This window comes from Leptidea sinapis, chromosome 3 (assembly GCF_905404315.1).
Source record: "Leptidea sinapis chromosome 3, ilLepSina1.1, whole genome shotgun sequence".
NCBI classification, from domain to species: domain Eukaryota; kingdom Metazoa; phylum Arthropoda; class Insecta; order Lepidoptera; family Pieridae; genus Leptidea; species Leptidea sinapis.
In genome coordinates this window covers 2495281-2516749 of record NC_066267.1, presented here as the reverse complement: position 1 = coordinate 2516749, position 21469 = coordinate 2495281, and the positions used below count along the sequence as shown (strand labels likewise).

At 33.6% G+C, this 21469-nt stretch overlaps 1 protein-coding gene across 1 annotated transcript in view; it reads left to right on the top strand.

Moving 5' to 3' along the window:
- Nucleotides 1-21469, top strand: part of LOC126979407 (neuroligin-1-like) — a gene marked incomplete at its 3' end in the record, with an annotated part of 136327 nt that overhangs the window by 88321 nt on the left and 26537 nt on the right. Inside the window, exon 5 of the mRNA XM_050828692.1 lies at nt 5750-5947. Within this exon, the coding sequence (XP_050684649.1) occupies nt 5750-5947 (198 nt within the window). The remainder of the gene's footprint in view (nt 1-5749; nt 5948-21469) is intronic.

Below are 21469 nucleotides of genomic sequence, written 5' to 3'. Positions count from 1 at the left end.
CGATCTCATTTACTAAATGAATATAGCGAGGGGTTCGGTCGACTGTCCTGAACTGCTCGCGCGCATTGGTCTTCAGGTTCCGTTTGCCTCACTCCGGAGACCCATGCTGCCTGCATGTTCCCGGAGCTAGAACTAATTATAAACAAAATAGTTATCTACTGCGGGCTGGTCGGTCTTTCAACGACTTGTCTATGCTATTAGACCTGGATTTGTTCACCACTCCAATTAGGCAGGTGTTTCAGGTGTAGTTGTTTTTTTTATTATCATTGTATATAATTTTCGTATTTATTGTCCACTTAACTCATACATCATAAATCGATTCCTATCTGTGAAAACTTTTAACTGTCCTTCTGTAATTACGCATGTAACTTATATTTTTTAACCTAGCTGTAGGTTTTGTTTATTTTATTTATTTTATAAAAAATGTAAAATAAATAAAATAAAATTTGCCCAGTTATTTCACTGCTACGGCGTCCTTCAACCGAAACTCGATAATGTTTACACATTAATTCTACACGGCAGTATCCATAATCTAGTCGGCATCCTGTGCAAAGGAGCCCGCCACTGGTATCCAACTTGTTTACTAATACGACTCACATATTGGATGCAGCTCCTTATAAACAAATTTATTATGCAAATTACACCAATTGTAAAATACTCTAATTGATTTAAATCGCCGAAGAGTTTCGTCGTTGTTCTTCTCACGAGCTTCTACTTTTACATTCAAGGACATGATTGTGCTCTTGATGACCTCAATACCTGCAATTAATTACGTTTAAGTTGCAAAATAGTTTTTTACTTCACAAGAGATACACAGCAGTGTTATATAAAAATCTGTAAGTTACACTTTCATCCTAGGAGATTCTTATTCACTTCACTTTTATTCTAGGAGTCCTTCAAAATTTATGTATACAATTAAAAACCAAGATTTTTGTTTTTATTTTTATCTTTGACAAATAAAAAGTTTTTCATGAAATTTTCAGTGTTTACCAAACACATTTTATGGCGAGAATACACTGTAATTTATTTGAATTGAAATATTTATTTTTTTACCTTATTTTGACTCAAATATTGAAAAAGAATCCTTATTATCAAAACAACTTCAAAAAAGACTTTTTTCCATAGGACTTGCAGTTTTGTCTTACCTTACCTTTAAACATCCCTCCATTTCCACTTCCCGACCTCAGATCACCCGTTATTTATTTTTACTTTCATTTTTGTTATATTCTCTTCCTTTTCCAATATGTTTCATCCTACTAATTTTGTTTTTTAACTTTTTATCATTTTCAAAGGCTTCAACACTGGTCTATAAGTATTAATAACATCTGCTATTTTTTTTCTTAATTGTTCAACACAAATTTTCATATCATTGAATTAAAAGTGAATAAGAAATAATCGTTTTTGCAAACGTATCCGCAATATAATACCTCAGATATTGTGATGCTCGAATCCCCGACTCATCATGTTCGAGTAGGTACACATAATATTCGTATCAAAACGCTATCGACTTGCAAATTCTATTATTCTTGGAGCTGCATTTTCCAATTGAATTCGTATGTGCAATTTCTATTGCTCTTCGATAATGGGACGCAGTAGATCTATTAGTTAAGATAGATAACAATCCAATATTCATTCTTGTAGTCATTCCAACTAGGGCTGCTAACTGTAGTCAAAAATAAAGTATGTATGTTCAATATATTCCACATCTATATCATGGATAAAGATGTGGAATACATGTACATGAACTTTATAAGCTATAACAACTCTTTTTGATATTTAAAACTGATTAATTATATATTACAAAAATAAACAATTAGTAAATAAATTTTGAAATTTGAATTAAATTGAAAAGAATAGGCGCAAAGAACTCGGCTACCTTTAATATGATTTAATTAAAATAAAATGTATTATTTTAATATCCTGATTGTGGTCGTTTCCAATCTATGTTTCATTACGAACGAAATTGATATTATAGTAACCTTACCAGCGGGAGGCCCCGTTGCACAGGATGCCGGCTATATTATGATTATTAACGGCGCCTATTTCTGCCGTGTGGCAGTAATGTGTAAGCATTATTGTGTTTCGGTCTGAAGGGCGCCGTAGCTAGTGAAATTACTGGGCAAATGAGACTTAACATCTTATGTCTCAAGGTGACTCTATATCCTCAGATATAGAGTCACTCTATAGAGATCTCAATCTATAGAGTCTACATAGACTTTAAGCTTTTTTAACTTAGGTGAGTGTGATAAAACTTGACCTTGACTTTGCATTGGGCTGTCTTAGATTAAGCTTAGTATAAATTCAGCTGTTAAATTACTATTAAAACGAAATCAAAGATTTATGCTAAGCTTAGATATATAGCTATAGATCGCATCTTATAGGCCGACAACGCCTCTCTGATTTTTCCGGTGTTCATGCCACCAAGCTCTACATTAATTTAATTCCTAAAATACTTTACTCCATTAGTGAAATTCACAAAATCATCCTTTAGATATGAACTTTGTGGCTACCTCTGTGAGTGAATAACTAACTTAGTAAATAATGGGTCGTTGGAAAAGTATTTTTATATAAACTCTCCTTTAATCAAGTAGAGTTTATATACATTTATTACTCGCTCCACGAGAGGATTCGACAATTTTCTTTATTTTTGTTTGAAATACATTCAATTTTAACGAATAAATTTCCTAGTAATTAATTTATTTAAAGACAAAATATTGCTTCTAGTAATAATTCTTATTAGTATAATTTAATAAGAAACAATGCAAACAAAGAAATATCTATTGATAACGCCAAAGCGGCTGAATAGTTCCCCTATACATATATCACTGTTATAATTTACAAAATAAGAAGCTTATGTAACATTCATTGCGGTATTAAAACAATTTGATCCACCCCTGGCATGTCTTTGACGACGACGTAAATGATGAAACTTATGCAAATTTTCGCATAACTTTGTCATGGGAACAATGTGGGATAGAATGTGTGGAAGAATCTGCTGTTATCGATGTAATTGACGTGAGTGAGGGTATCATTGAATTATAAAATAAACTTTTTAACAATGAATGACATGCCTTGTAAGTGATAAGTAGCGGTGGGCGATTATAAGATATACTATTGAAATCATTCGATTATAAATTTGTCTTGCGATAACTCGATTATTAAAATTAGTAGGTACTAATAAAGTAAATAATTGTGATCGCGAGTCGACGCAGAACAAAGTTCAAAAATACTTTAAGAATATTGTTTTCACGATGAGTATTGGATTTTGGTACACAAACTTTACTTGTACTTTTTTTGCTTATCTGAAAGCTCATACACAAAATATGCTATATTCGTTTGCCCTTGTTGTCCCACCTATTCTAGGACATCCAGTATATAACAAATATTCTTAAAAAGTTGAAAGACAAGAAGATTTAATTTATACCATTAAATATATACTTACATTAATTAAAGCCGTGTTATTAATAAATAATTGGACAAAAATAATTAAATTATTAATAACACATATCAATACAACGTTGTTATTGAATATTAACGAATATGGCTCTATGGGCTCGGACCTTTTGCCTGTCCGATGGACGAAGAAACATTAACGAATGTCGCAAACGTCAAACTAAGAACTTTTATTTATTATTTAAGTATTACAAAGTAGTCATAAATGAACAAATACACTTGGAGATTTTGAGAAAATATTACTGAGCCATTTGAAACAATTTTTTAAACAATTAAATTATAATGGTTAAAAATTGCTTCAATTGACTTTTTCTGCCGGAAGTACTAACGTTACTTCCGCCAGAAAAATATTCTGAGTTACCCCCAAGTCACGCTTAAAGAAGTTTTACTTCAATAAATAATTTATTATGTGCAAATTTTCTTTATTATTAAAACACCATTTAAGTATATAACCATATTTATTATACTAATCATTTTAATCTTTTAGCTAAGCAGCCGACATCGACTCTCGACTTCGAGTCTCTCTAATATTACAACAGTATTAGTAATACTAATTAGTAACGTCATTCGATTATCAAAAAACCGTGTTACTAATTTGATAATCGAATATCAATACAATTTACTAGTAATACAAAATTATTCGATTATAGTATTCATTCATAATCGCCCACCGCTGTGGTAAGATTTGAGAGCCAAAAAACTTACAAGATACGAAAGGGAAAAGTAATAAAAGAAGTATTACATCAGCGAGAAAGTGAAACTATAAGCGCCAAACCATTTTTATCTTGCTAACATGATTTATCTCTGTATTAAGATGACGGAAATTAAAATCTCGAGAAGCTACAGGACTTAATGGCTATTCATATAAAGCAGTGAGCGGGCGTGCTTGGATTTGTAACGATGTCGTATCGCAGCCGTTTGGACGACAATCGAGATACTATTTGCTATGTCTACTCTATTACTACTAGTTTGTCTGAAATCAATGATTGTAGAAGGGCTTGGTAATTTAAACGCACTTAAAATTGAAAATCTTTATTTTACTATTTCCACTAATAATACTTATTATAATCAATGACTCAATACAATTTGTGCAGCGTTACCTTACAATTCACAATAATTAATGTTCTCTCTCGAAAAAAACTTCCAAATTTCTATATTTGATAGTAAAATATATAATAAGTATACAAAATTACTTCTACGGGACGTGTTGAGGGATAAAACTTTATTATGCTTAAAACTAATACGGTTTGTAGGGGAAAATCCAGGAAACTGGGAAAACCTGGCTATTTGCTATCACTTCACCTAACTTAAGACTAATGACTAGAACAATGTTTTCTCAGACCATCACAGTGATGATGCTACCAACTTATAGTTGGCACTACAGTAGTGTCAACTAACTTACACGAATCAAGTTTACCAAAGAATTGAATACAATTTGCTATTATAGTATTATTCTAAAATTATTGTTATTATTATATAAAACAATACTAACACAGTAAGTAGTTAAATGTTATAATTAATTGGGATGTCTTATCTAATCAATCATATATCGTGAACTTAAAAATGTCAAATGTCTTATGACAGTTCATGACGTTGGTAGCGCTTGTAAACATCAAGCTGACATGATGCACTTGTGCTATTTGTAATCAATTGGTATTTAAATGAACTGTTATTAAATAAATGAAACTTTTTAATAATATTTGGTATTTTTAATTAAATTATTTCAAACCAACACATAAAGAAATAAACATTTTCACTGTTGCTTCTCAATATATTTTTGTTAATGTTCTGTATGTTCATGAGCACATTGAGAGATTTGCTAGAAACTGACAATCATAATGTTATCACGAGGAACATACATAAACTTGTTATGCCTACTACTCGGTTAATTTGAGTTAGTAAGTCTTTTATTGGACGATGTATATGCTTCTACAATACGATCCCAAAAAATGTACAAAATAAGTGTGTTACGAAATTTAAAAAAAATTGTCAAAAACGTATGTGTGGGAAAGGTTGCTATAGCATAAACGATTTTCTTAATGATACCACAGACTGGGAATGAAGCGAACACCCTCAGGCTGTTTGATTATAAAAGTTTATTGTATTACATTGTAATCCATATTTTTATAAAAAAAGACCGCTGAGTTTCTTGCGCCTGTTCTTCTTTGGTCTGAGGCAGTCTATTTTGAATGAATGGTAGTTTTTGACGTTCAATTTTGAATCCTATTTTGAATAAAAATATTTTAATTTGAATTTAATAAATCTATAGAAATAGTGAAAGGAGATGATTTTGCAGGTTTCCTCAATCCTCGATCCAACGATTTTCCAAGGTCACCAGCGAACTACGGTTTGATGGATCAAATAGCAGCTCTGCACTGGATCAAAGAGAACGTGGCAGTCTTTGGTGGGGATTCTACAAACGTTACGCTGATGGGACATGGTACAGGGGCTGCCTGCGTCCACTTCTTGTTGACATCACTTGCTGTTCCGGAAGGTAAAATTATTCTTATTAATTAACTATTATTTCTGACGACCCATATAGCCGAATGGTTAGTGACCCTAACTACTAAGCTAGAGGTCTCGGGTTGGAATCCCGGTAGGTGCAATCATTTATAATTTGATGAATATGAATGCTTGTTTTCGAGTCATGGATGTTTATATGTGTTTATGTATGTTAAAGTAAGTTTATTGTATTAAATATATTATCGTTGTCTTGTACCCATAGTACAGGCTATACCTAGTTTGGGACGAGATAATTTGTGTAAGATTGTGTCAATATTATTATTACAGTCGGCCAAAGATTAATCAAAGTATGGATCTATATATTTACTATTCAATCAAAACAAATCTTACAACTATATTTATAATACTATGACTACATAAAATTAAAATTATCATTACGAGGAAGCGTACCAAGAATACAGGCAGCATTACCGCGTTGGACAGCTAGGCTGATCCGTTGACCGAAATACTTTTACGCTTACTTAAATTTCAATAACCTATTGACTATTATATTATATATTATAACTATATTGGACATAACTATGGATAGATAAGATCGTGTCATTAAACGGTGACAGCAATGTATCCGTAAGTTAAACTAAGGATAGGTAAGTTATTGAAAACGGCCGCTATACATCTTAGAATCTACCAATACCTGTCAGAACAGTTTAAGAAGAAACTTCTTCCAAACTATTAGAATCCTTAGCAGATATTACAATAAACGACCCAGAGCGTAAATTAACAAGCTCCTTTTATATTACGCCTGAGACCTTTAGAGATTGGTATTTTAATAAAATAAATACAAACCATTAGTAGATCCACTCTCATTCACATTAAGTGTTTGTTCCAAGATACAATTTGTTTATGAAAATATTCCAAATTAATACCAGAAACAATTACATCTAATGTACCATTAAATGTAACAAGCGCGAGAATTTGAACATTGTGATGTAGAAGCCACATTAAAATAATAACCACAAATAGCTGAGGTACCTCTACAGAATTGTGACCCTTAAATATTGCAGACGTAGTTATAAGCTGCTGAGAAATTCGGCTGAGACTGCGTTTTGAATTATGCCGACCCGATTTAGGATTTTAGTGCTTACCCGCTTGGGATAATTTCAACATTTAACGAGGTATTTGTTGTCTTGTTTCGTTCTATTTTACCCGTCCCTAAATCTTTTGGTGCTTTTTTTGAATTATTGCAAAAAGTTTTTGGAGTTTACTCCTTAAGCATCGAATTTCATTTAAGGCGCCCGGTATAAGAAAAATATGGAGAGTAAAACCTACTCATCAAATGGGGTAGTAACGTTTTTGATGCGCATCATTTCTCGCGCACCTTTCACTTTTCAGTTGTCGTGACAGTCTAGACGCTCGGTCCCTATATTAGTTGTATTGCAGTGATACGTATAGCAAACATATTTTGAAGCTTTATAATATTATTGAAATTGATTTATTATTATACTTTCATAAAGTTAAGTGTGAATTCTATAAATTATGGAAGAAAATGGTGTAAATAATAGTGCCGGAAAATCTGATTGGGCACGTGGGCACTAAGTTACAATTCTTACATTAATATGACATGTATTGTATATATAAACATGCTTGTGTGCTTTGTATTTATTAAATATTGAATTATCAATATAGTTCATAAAAATTTATATGAGCTATATTGATAATTCAATATTTAATATATGTCGAAAAGAAGAAGGGCCATTAGTTTTTAAAAAGCGCAGAACCACTGACCTATTGATCATTGGCTCTGCTATAACTATATTTGTCCTACTGAGCAGGTAACATACCTACATTTAGCCTACTTATAATTTAATGCAACTGCTGACTATTAGAAAAAGGAAACGATTCAAGAGAAATAACCATTTTTATTTAGCTATCAAACAATCCCGTAATACTTTTTAAAGCAAAGTAATAACACAGAGGTTCAGTATAGAAAACAAGTAAATAGCTATAACATAATATTTTTAAAGCACAGACATTCAGTATAGAAACACAAGTAAATAGCTATAACAATTTAACTAAGTACATAGGAATAAAGTTAATAGTTAAAGTTACAATGTTCTCGCTCCGACTGCTGGCACCGAACTGAGCTGCGCGTCGTCGAGTTTTCTTCTCCCCCTGTGTGAGGGCGGAAGGAGGGTGTCAGGGTGGGGCCCTATACCCTGGCACTTCTTCTCCCAAGACGTTGGGAGAGTCATTTGATTATATTTGGAGTCTTCTTGGAATGTGGTTGTGGTCGCTACATGTGATGTCATCTCACGCGCCCGAAGGGCGCGTGGGGGATGATGATCGAGGCGATAGCCTCCAGCATCAGGAATCAGCGCTGGACATGACTATGTCCAGGTCGTTGGGGTGGGGTTCTTGCGTCCCCCATGACGTTTTTCCTTCCGTTTTTCAACATTTTTGTCTTCATTAGGCTTCTTGGTGGGCGCCCCCGCTTGAGCTGCGCGCACTCAAACAACTGGTTTTATACCCTTGCTATCTATATTACACAATGCTTTTAAATTAGGTAACTACCCACAAAATAATTAAAAGACGATTTTAAATAATTGGTAGAAAGCAAATTCAAGTTACTTTGGATTCAAACAATATTCTAAAATCATTAATTATTAACTAAAAATGATTGAAACTAATCTAAGTTCAAACTCATAACTAATCATATTTGGAGTCATTAATTAATTAACGTAAAACTGTAATCATCTTAAGTACAACACAACCAACATTATAATTGAATAAACTTAAGAATAATAGTATATATAGCGCATTTCACGCCAAATAGTAATTTTTTTTTGTGTGTGTGACAGTTTTGTGTGTGTGTGTTATATATATTCTTGTGTGTAGCCAGCATACACAGTATACTGCGTGATAGCTTACGGATGTAGAATAAAATACCTAAAAAGGTGTACCAAAATGCAACTTCCTTGATGGCATTATAAAATTGGAATTTTGAGTTCCACTATTAACAGGAGTTGTGTTTGGGCATTTCCTGACATATTTTGAGCGTTAAGGATTTATTTCATTTTTAATAAATACGCTTTTAATAGCTTCTACTATATGTCTGTTTGTAACCGACTCCATTGAACTTGATTTTGTTTAGTACGTGTTCAAAGACAATCGTTTTTGAGGAGTAAACTCCAGTCTTGCATTGGAGCTGACACACACTCTTTTTTTTCAATCTTTATTTATTTACAGATGGTTTGATCACAGGGTTAACATGCCACCCTCATTATGATACAAATAGCGAAAAAAAACACATTTTATATTTTCTCCTACCTAAACCTAACTTAACCAACTTATATATACTCTTAGCCTCCGAAAGGGGGAAAGCCAATATAAGATTACACGCTCCTATTTCATATAAGTTCATTTGGAATTTCAGAGAGAATTTTGTTCTTTCAGCCTCGATTCGAACACATTCCACCATAATATGGTATGCATCCTCAATTCTACCACATTCTACACATAAAGGTGACTTTACTCACTTACGGCCGTTCCCAATATTCAGTCTATTGTCTATTTGTCTATCTATCTTACTTGAGATAAAAGTCGTAACTATCGTTGACTTTTCTGTCCCAATAAACTTATCGACGGTAACTTACCTTATCCGTACACGCTGTCTGTCAATGGGACGACGTATAGCTTAACAGCGATAGAAGTTTTTATGAAAATTGCAATTCACGCGTCCCAATATAAGGCGATAAGAATGACTTATCGGGTATATTGGGACAGCTTCAGGTTATTGACAACTTATTACTGACAGTAGAAGTTACTAATTTATCTCTATCTATAGATAGTATATTGGGAACGGCCGTTAGATAAACAAAGTTATTGAGTGGAATATGTCCGGATCGAAGCCTCAAATGTGTAACAATGTCACACCTGCTCATATTAACATTTTCGAACCAAATATGAGTAGCTATACTTGGTTGTATTGTTTTAAACCAAATAGCTTTGGTTTGTGATCTTTCATCAAAGTACTCATTCCATATTGTTAATGTTCAATGCTCAAGTGATTTATATACACTCCAATGAGTAAGCATATGATTCCGAGTTTCTTTCTAGTTAAGTCTGATAATGGGTATTGACAGAATGAAAAATAATTTCTAAAAACGACAATTTGTGACTCATTAGCAATTTTGGTTGATGTCGTTCAAATATAATTAAAAGGGTAAATGTGTAACACTTTTTTCATGAATTTCCAGCTAATGTAGAAAACGCCTTTCTATTATATATATACTTTTTTTTTATAAAAGCTGGTCTGCTAGTCAGGGACTAAGTTACAATATTTCATAGAAAAAGCGATGTTTGAAAAATTATTTACGCTCGTTTGCCCTCTCTTCCATAATATAATAAAAGATGTGCTCTACATCATTTTTCACTATTATTTTTAAAAGAGTATAATGGGAGACTTCTTTCGACGTTTATTTTCTCTCCGAGCGCATTAATTGTTTCCGAAGCAGTGCTTTAATTTTTTTTAGCAGTGGAAGGCTTCTTTGCACCGGATGCCGTGAAGCAGCTATGCGTAAGCACTACTGTGATTCGGTAAGGGTGCCGTAGCTAGTGAAATTACTGGGCAAATGAGACCTGACATCTTATATCTCAAAGCGCAGTTGTAGAGCCGCCTAGAATTTTTGGGATTTTCAATAATCCTGAGCAGCATTGCATTATACCATCAGCTGAACGTCCTGCTCATCTCGTTCCGTATTTTCATAAAAAAAATATTATAAAGTTACTGCCATTATCGGCAATTGATTAAGGAACACGAGTGTAGAAGAACCGCATGGAAGTAGGTAGTAATTGTAACGCGCATTATACCATCACAATGTAATGAAACTATATTAATATTATACACTTTATTATAAGTGAATCTTAAGTCCTATTTTTATAATAATAACATATTTATAAAAAACATCATTATCAATATAAATATAAAAATAGAGTCTGACCGGCCGGTGTAGGTTCACTACAATTCTGCCAGTGGTTAGGGCGACAGACTGAGGAACCGCCGCATGATACGTGCCATCCCCAAAATAGCTACCTCCTGTATCTGACCCTTAATACAGTTATTAAGCGAGTGCGTCTTGTGAGGTGGTCGAGGCTCTTTGCTATAAGACCGTTTACGGAAACGACTATCGGGACAATTATTGTAGCATCAACATCCCACATGTCAGTAACCTCGCTTGCTAGCTGCACTTACGCACAGATACTTCGACAATTTATGTATCTCATCTTTCACAAGGTTATTATCACACGGAACGGTGATATCAACAATAAATGCCCTACGCTCTAACCGATCTACCAACACAATATCCAGCTGGTTTAGTTTGCAATGATAGTTCTGTCCGTGATGATAAATCGGTTCCAGTTGAGCTTAGCACGGCTGTAATACAGGACTTCAAAATGCATAAGATTGTATCGAAGAACAAGTGTCTGATGGATAATCCTGCCTACTTGGTTGTGTCTGTTCAAATACTCTCCATCGGTAAGTAGAGAACAACCAGAAATATTTATTTTTTAATGAAAATAAGGGACGAGACGAGCAGGACGTTCAGCTGATGGTATTAGATACACACTGCCCAGTACAATGCAGTGCCGCTCACAATTCTTAAAAGACACAAAAATTTTGAGCGTTAAGTCTCATTTGCCCAGTAATTTCAACGGCGCCCTTAAGACCGAAACACAAAAGCTAGTAGAAAATAAATGAATTGAGAACGTCCTCTTGTTTTGGAAGTCGGTTGAATACAACTAGTTAATACGATGTCATTGTATTCATATTTTATCTTAAAAGATCATAGTCATAAATATTCAATATTATGTAAACGACATCGCTTGTTTTTACTTGTTCTAAATAATGCCGATCTACTGTAATAATTATTTAGCATAATCTTAATATATATAAATCTCGTGTCACAATGTTTGTCCTCAATGGACTCCTAAACTAATGAACGGATTTTACGACATCGCTTGTTTTTACTTGTTCTAAATAATGCCAATCTACTGTAATAATTATTTAGCATAATCTTAATATATATAAATCTCGTGTCACAATGTTTGTCCTCAATGGACTCCTAAACTAATGAACGGATTTTCATGGTGATTACTTCATGGAGTGCATTTTGGTCCAACTTGAGAGATAGGGTAATTTTTATTTCAATTTGGGACCCATAAATATTTTTATTTTCAATACTTGTTTTGTATGGACATATTTTCTATGAGACAATTTAGTGACGCACGGTTTGACAGTTCCGCTGTGAAACAATTTCATTCTAACAACAGGGAGCATATTTACGAAACAATTTTTGATGTTTTGAAATATAAAACAGTTGTTTTTTTTCTATCTACAGAACAACGTCTGTCGGGGCAGCTAGTGGATATTTAATACTTCGTTTCACCGTAACATCAATAATATTATTTAAAACTATTCTAAGATATTGTTGTTATCTACATAAGCAATTTGATATTGTTTAAAGTGATAAACCACACTTGTGGGATTAATTACACAATTAAAATTTATTAGATTAAATAATTATTATTAATTAAGCTTTGAAAGAGATCTTAAGACAATTTTCTAATATGCCAATATTAGGGTCAAGCAGGTCATCAACTGTAAAGTAGATCCTGTAGATGAAGGAATAACCTGAGAGTTGAACAAGACATACAAGATTTAACGCTATCAATATTATTTTTTTTGTTGTAACATTTCCAATTGAAAAGATTTATCTTTATATATATATTTTATTTTACCTTCTCACTGGCTATTCTACAGAAAGATTAAGAACACTTAACGCACAAAGGAAATAACTTGCTTTTGTGGAGCTGAAAATGTTTCTTGCTACTTGATAAAATGTAGTTGAGATTGTACTGCATTTCGAGAATTCTGAGAGTCCTCAAAATAGTCCAACTATTCTTGCAATAAAACTACAAACGATCCGAGAAATATAAAAACAGGGTTCTTTTGAAATACTTTTGTTATTCTTCATACTTCATCACATTTCACTTCACGTCTTAAATCATAAAAAATACTTGGATCTCATTGATATATCTCATATTTTTCAAAGTGTATTTATCCCTTCACTGTATTTTATGTAGAAGGGTGGTAATTTAAACGCACTTAAATTTTAAATATCTGTATTTTACACTTTCCACTAATAACTATTATATTTTATACAATTTGGGCACTTACAATTCACAATGTCCTCAAACTAATCGTTCTAGCTTATATAGGGCACGACCGTCTTCCGTAATGATGCTACCAACTCTTAGTTGGCACTACTGTAGTGCCAATTATTGAGATTTGAATTAAGTATTTCTTGAAATAAAAGTCTATTTTAAGAAATACGTACTATTTGAATAGAAATAACGATTTTTTTGTGGAAAAAGGGGGCCGATGGGCATGAGGATTACTTAATGGAAAGTGATCACTGCCACCCATGGAAAACTGCACCACCGGAGAGTATACAGATGCGTTACTGGCTATTAAGGGACAGTTATGGTGAATTAAATAATTTAAAAGAAATACTTGTAGTGGCGATTCCAAAGCGCTCAGTATAAGCCTAATTGAATAAAATTTATTTCACTTTAACTTTGACTTTTAACTTTGAAACAAACGAAAACTGTTATAGGGGATATCAAGGTTAGAATATAAAGTGTAAAAATTGACAAAGTTACGGTATTTTTAACGAGAATATATGCATATTTAAAGTTTAAAGAGACCGCAACCTCAACATTGTTGACCCAAAATAGGTAAAGGACTCTTATGTACCACGGTATGTTGGTCATACACTTTATCAGATACCAACAATTTGTAGCTCATATTTAACGGAGTATTCATTTTGTGTTGTATTTTTAATTCATGGAACATATTTATATTGTATATGTGATTTATTTCGATGATCATTTTAATGTTAGTATATCTTACATTATAGCTTTAAGGGTAAATACATTGTACATATGTAAATTGTATACACATCATTATAATAAAGTCCCAGTTACTGTTTTTTTTGTCCCAGGCATAATCTTTATATATAAAAATGAATTGCTGTTCGTTAGTCTCGCTAAACTTCGAGAACGGCTTGACAGATTTGGCTAATTTTGGTCTTGAATTATTTGTGGAAGTCCAGGGAAGGTTTGAAAGGTGAGTAAATATGAAAGTGTTCGGAATTAAATAAAAACAACAATTTTGTTTTTAAAGGTAGTTTCGTGAGAGTTTGGTTAGGTTCTGCTTTTGGGATCCATGACAAAGAAACGGAACTCTTCAATTCTCAGGATCAAAAAGTCGGTGTCAGCCAAGGTAGGTCTGTAACTACGGACATAGTTATCGGGGAGATGTGCTTGAGTCGCACGCGCGACGTGAGGAGGCGAGAGGTCAGAGCGGGGCTGCGGCGGGTGTACACCGATTCAAAAATAACAATAATGGTTACTAGAATTAGATTTATTAATTAGATTGTATAAAAATACGCAATTATTTTTATACTTTTTAGTAGGTATATATTATATCTATTGTTTTGGAATAGAGTTTTTGTAGTCGGTTGTTTTTTTGTTAATTTTTTTTATTATTATTATTTTAGTTCACATCTTATCCATAATGCAATTTCAAGGACTGACGAAAATATGCAGTAAAGATGTTAAAGATATAGGTAGCTTAAATATAACTTCCTAACACGTTTGAAATTTAAATATATTTTACCTACATCACACAATTTGCAGGTTTCCAAAGGTAGATATTATGCTAATAAGCCATGTTTGACAAGTACCGTGAGTATGAATGCAAAGCAAGCTAAGCGTCTTATTCATTCCAAAGCTGGGATTATTCCAAATGAATGTGCGAGTGACCCAACTGGAGTATTCCAAGGGCTTATCTGTGACAAAGTTCGATAGAAACTTCTTTAATTTTTGTTCAATTCAATAGATTTCTTTTTGTTGAATATTTCGTTAACTTTTTCTACTTGAATGCATAATTTATACCATGTAAACTATTACTTAGCGACATACAACTTAGTTTAGAAAGAAGATAAATAATAGCACAATTTTGCTCAAGTTAAGCATAATGTTTGCATCCACTGAAATTCCAACAACGTCAACTGTGTTCGGACCAATGCATCCTACAGACGGAAAAAGGCATGACAGAAGGCTAAAGACTGCGCATTTACCACTAACAAAATCCCATTCCTTCTACCACGGATCTTCGGAAACACTTCTCTATCGATCTCGAGCGATTGCAAATTCCTTGGTCACCTGGAAGGCAAAGCCAAATTGGCTTCTAAGAAACTTGGCGTTATAAATAGAGCACGGCAATACTTCAAGCCTTCAAACATATGGAATATTGTTCATCTCTGGGTCTGGAGCACCCTAGTGTCAGCTCGAACCATTTGATCTTGTGCAACACAGAGTGCTCGAATTGTCGGTGATTCAGTGCTTTGTGAACGGCATGATGACTTGGCGTTGCGTAGAAAAGCCGCTTCATTGTGTGTCTTCTACCCCGTTCGTTTATCACGTGGAATTATCCGAAGAGCTATTTGACCTGATTCGTTTCAGGGAACAAGTTCCAAGGAACTTTCTTCCACGTACAATCAAGCTCTGGAATGAGCAGTGTTTCCAGAACGACATAACATGAGTACCTTCAAGAATAAGACCGTATACCTTCCTAAAAGGCCGCCAATGCTCATGCCATTCCTCAGGTGTTGTAAGAGAATGTGAGCGGTGATCACTTAGGTTCACTTAACTTAAAACGTTTGTTTGTCCTCCTCTTCCATAAATAAATGGAAGTGTAAACGCTTGCCATGCCCAAATTGTGAGTATGGTATTACCTTAGATTGCGACATAGAGAAAGATGCTAAAGAAATCAATAGAGAAGACGCACAAAAGTACGCAAGTGTGAGCGAATTTACGCCTCAAGAGCCACTATTTGGGGAAGCTTACTCATCTAGTAACAGTCCAGTTTCTTCGAAGATAATTTGTTGATTGTTCTTCAACAAGTCGACACTAACCAAACATATTTATTGATTCATTTACGACATATAGATTAAAGTATATAGTATTTTACATAGAACATACAATAAGACGAACTTGATAAAAAATATTTTAGTTGCTCGTGCGAGATTAAACTGGTATTGCCTGCCGTTCCATAAGTGAAATTGGATCTAATTGTTAAAATACGTGTTACCAATGTACTCCTACTTTATCGGTAGTACTTTTATTCTTGGTACCAAGCATGTTTTAAAAAGGACAATATCTAAATCCGCCCCAGAACCGATGAACATGGGACTTACACCATAATTATTTAAATATTTTATTCTATTAGTTGAAAATATTTATATCAGACGCACACTTATGAATCAAAATGTATATTTTAAAAGAATTGTACTTGACGAATTATAATGATGGCCGACATGTTTGAACCATAGAGTACATAAAATCATATTAATCAAATTTGTTTCAAATGCCTGTCATCTCAAATTGATTATATGAAAGAGGATGAATCACTCACGATTCAAAAATAATTGTGGATGACAATTCGATTCGATATTATACAGTTTATTTTTTATTATTTCTAATATATAAAATTCTCGGGTCACGGTGTTAAACATTGAACTCCTCCGAAACGGCTTGACCGATTCTCATGAAATTTTGAGTGCATATTGGGTAGGTCTAAGAATCGGACAACATCTAATTTTTCATCCCCCAAAATGTTAAGGGTGGTCCACGCCATTTTTTTTTAATTTTTTTGACAGTTGTTTTTAAATTTGTTCGATTATGAGTCAGCAAACTTCACATTTTCACTCATCTACGTTCAACGGTTACTTTTGTATCGCGATTTTAATATCGGCAATACAACGTTTGCTGGGTCAGCTAGTCTTATATAAAAACGTTGAAAAAATATCCGTCTCTCGAGTCTTGCTGTCACTGTCAGTCCCTCTCGATCGTCGTTGTTGTGTTGTGTGTTCTCAACTTCTCAGTGATTCTGTTTTTATTTGTACCTACTTATAACTCAGCTTTTCTATATCTACTCTGATTGCTTGCAATATGGAAATAAACTGGCCTTGATATCTGGGGTAGGTATCAATACTATTGATTGATTACTAAATTGGACGACCCTAATTTATAATACAAAAAATAAAATAAAATGTCTCATTCCATTATTTAAAAATCTAAGAGACGTGGCCCCAGGCAACTATGATGGTGTACAAATCTCTCTATGTCCCAATCATGACCTATTGCATTTGTGCGTGGGGTGGAGCTGGCAAAACGTTTATGCTTCAGTTAGAACGAGCGCACAGAACTCTAATAAAAACAATTTTCAATGACGTTCTATATAGAACGGTCATTGGTGTTATATTATTAACTGCTTTATTAAAACGTCTTAATCTGATATATTTTTTTAAAATAATGCAAATTCCTGAAGTGTCCGTATTATAAATAATGTATAAAGAGAATCTGTAGGTAATTTAATATATTTCAAGCATTTTTGAACTGCTGGCGGAGCTGGGGCGAATAATGTATAGACACAGAGCAATGTCCTTTTGGCAATGATTGCTTGTACCTACTTCAATCTCTTTGATAGACTGGTATATCATATTTTGAAATAACTGCTGTAATTCTTGACTTCCGCTAGTCCACATACTGTACCAAAGCTTGCCTTCAAATAACCTAGTTTCTCGACTTAGTATATACTCATAATTAAATATCGCATAAACTAAAAATGAAATTTCAAAGCTCCATTGACTTTTTTAAATTAATTTAAAACGAAATCCAATTGAAAGTTCAAATTAAAGCTTAAGCCCCATCAAAATATAATCCCATTTGAAATTTCCGAACAAAGAATAACACTGGAACTTTTGGAAAGCGCAAAAATACAAAGCGATTCCAATGAATGAACTTTTATCGATATATGCCAATATCATTCTCGAATGTTCGAAATGAATTCATTGACAAAATGAAAATAATTCATTCAATCGATGCAGATATAATTTGGCGAGCTTGTTTATTCAGCAGCTTGAATATCGACATAATTTTATGGCCATCAAGCGGCATATTTTGTTAGTTTTGATTATTTTATATGTCACACCAGATTACTTCATTAACTTTTGAATAATAATAATACTAGTATTATTTTCACAAAGTTCAGCATTTTAGTTTCAATTATTAGCAATGTTTAAGAGAATAATCTTAGATCTACAATGTAAATAAATATTTAATTCCAAGCTATATTTTTTACATTCTCAGGAAGTGTTTTTGTATAATTGAAGTGAAAACTGGTCTGAAATGTATATACAAATATATGGAAGGAGTTATAAGACAATCTATTTCTAATTTTGTTTCATCATCATCATCAGCCGGAAAACGTCCACTGCTGGACAAAGGCCTCCCCCAAAAATTTCCACGACAATCGGTCCTGCGCTGCCCTCATCCAACGTATTCCGGCGACCAGATCGTCGGTCCATCTTGTGGGGGGGCCTGCCAACACTGCGTCTTCCGGTACGTGGTCGTCATTCGAGGAATTCACTGCCCCAACGGCCATCTGTCCGTCGAACTATGTGCCCTGCCCACTGCCACTTCAGTTTCGCAATCGTTTGGACTATGTCAGTTACTTTGGTTCTCTTACGGATCTCCTCATTTGTGATTTTGTTTAAGTAAAGGGTAGGAAATGGTGGTATTGCTGCATTTTAAATGGTAATGAGCGCTATGTTTTACTCGATAGAATACACGATTCCCCTACTCAGGTAAAAAGTACACTACGATCGCAAATTCTCTCATTGGTTAAAAATATACAGTAAGTTAATATTCAAATACAGTATAATTATATTATACCCGTGCGAAAATGAATGATCTGTCAAAGCTTAGTGTTGAAGTATGTGTCAGGTACAAGCATCTGTCATTGTCAGCGCGTTAAAACTGTTACTGCTACTACACTTGTCGCCACAGAATGTGAGTGTATGAAGAGACTAAATAACCATAAGTATTTAATGTAAATATATCTTACAATAATAATATAAATAGCCATGGCAATCTTACATTGTATAGGTGACAGCATTTTAAAAAGCAATTTTAGATTTTCCAACATGAATTTTAAGGCCAAAGACATCGGAAGTCTTAGTACATCGGATATCCGTCGAGGCCACGAGAATGTCATCTTTATTCGAACGAATACCTGCCTTTACCGTAGAGTTTCACTTTACAGGAATTATTTATAAGGCAAGAAACTCTTAGCAAACGACTAGCATTACATAAAATACTTGTATTTCATTTCTAACTTGTATTTCGTGAGCATAATCCTTACTAATATAAATGAGAATGTAAGTTTGTTTGTGACGCTTTTACGCTGGAGCTATTGAACCGATTTTGATGAAATTTAGTACAGCGATAGACTAGAGCTTAGGAAAAGACATAGGCTACATTTTATCCCGGAAAAATCCATGGTTCGCGTGAGATTTGTGAAAAAATGAAATTCACGTCTATGACCTATATCTATGCCAATAGTAGGTTTAGTTTGTCGTAGCAATCTTCCTCGAAATAGGATTCATATAATAATATGTTGCGAACGGGAGCAAAAACGGAAACCGGAACTAGAATAGGACATGAGATAATCTTCAATTCCAAATTTGCTTATTATATTTAAAAAGTCTATCTACGTGGACGAAGTCGCGGGCTTCTGCTAGTATTTTATATACACAAATCTGTTTTGTTATTTGGTTGAGTTCCCGTGTGAGGATTTGTCATGCAAGCTTAAATGGCATTGTTGAATTGGCAAAGATATGGGCGAGGGTGGCAATTGCTTGTCCGTGCATATGAAGGAAATATTAATACCTATCATGTGTGTGAACTTAATTTTAGGCGTAAATTAAAATTAAATACAAAAAATATACCCAAAAAAAATCATAGTAATTAATAACGATTACATGAAACGAATATATTTGTATTGATAATTTTTCGTAACATTTAGTTTGAACTTCATTGTTGTAAAGAAAAATATTTTTTCACTTTTGAGTTATCTTGTCTTATAATAATATAAAATACATGTTTAAAAGTTGTTTTTTTTTAAACTTTATTGCATGATAAGTATATATATTTACATTTTTTACTATGCCTATAACATCGCGCAAGTGCAAGCAATTAATTGGTTAATTCTTCATAGTTCTAATCACTACCAGTAGGAGGTTCCCTTGCACAGGATGCCGGCTAGATTATGGGTACCACAACGGTGCCTATTTCTGCTGTGGAGCAGTATTGTAACCATAACCGTAAAATAACTATTACTGTGTTTCGGGCTGAAGGGCGCTAGGGGTATCGGTTACCATCAACTGAACGTCCTGCTCGTCTTGTCCCTTATTTTTATAATAAAAAAATCACACAGTACCAAGTACAGTATTAATCACAGTACATTATAAACGAGCGAACAAATATATTTTATTTAAATTTGAATCCTTAATAAACCGACTTTGATGAATAAGACCTTGGACAGTTTTATAGAAATATGATGCTATTTACGGGCTAGTCTCTCCAACTCGACTTGCTTGCTTCAAGCCCTTTTAAGCCCATTCCCAGTTGTTTACTTCACCCACAACCTTTTGAGTTTCTTCGTAAGTGTGTGTAGGTATTTTTCTTCATCGTAAATCGTCGGCATACTCCTTAAGTTTTTTTACACTTATATTTTTCACATATCACACACACACTGCCCTGCAAACGAAAGTATTACACTTTTAAAATTGCAATAACTACCAATACTAATACAGGATTCGAAAAATAGTTTAATTTTGTATATAAAAACTACACAGTTGAAGCCATAGAAGTCTTAGATGATGGTGACAGTTCAGTGAGAAGAAGACTTGTTAAAGCAAATCATGAACCCCGAAGACCAGCTAGTGGCCCCAAACTCGGGAGAGAGCATCGAGTATCGATGCTATCATACGCTCGTGAACACATACAGTGGGATGAAGAATAATGTCCATGAATTTCTTTCAAAATTGAATCTCGATTTTCACTGTACACTTTTGATGAAAGTTGACTTGACGATTCTGTGTCTAGTGATGACCTGGGGATACCCTCAAGCCTGTTTCTCTATTGCCGAAGCACCGCGAGGTCGAGGGATTGAATCTCAGCCGTGAAATAGTTTTACAGTTTAATTATTTGGTTTTTAAGCTTTATCACTAGCGAAGACTCTCCCTAAGGCAAAAGTATATATTTTTCTTTGTTACTTATTTTTTTTTAATTTTTTTTTATTACTTTGTTCCATACTTAAGCTATCATAATAATATTGCATCAGTTTTAAAGATTGGCGATGATGATGCTGGTTATGAAGATGGTCAAGGATTCGTTGAAATTATGGATGAAAGTTGATTTTTCTGAGATATAAACTTTCTAATGCAAAATAATTAAAATGGTGCTGAAGTGTAATTTTTCTTTTACTATAAATTGTCATTTTTGTGTACGATAGCGCATAGATGAATATTGTATTTAACCACATAAATGCAATTTTTTTTTAAATAACATTTTCATACTGATA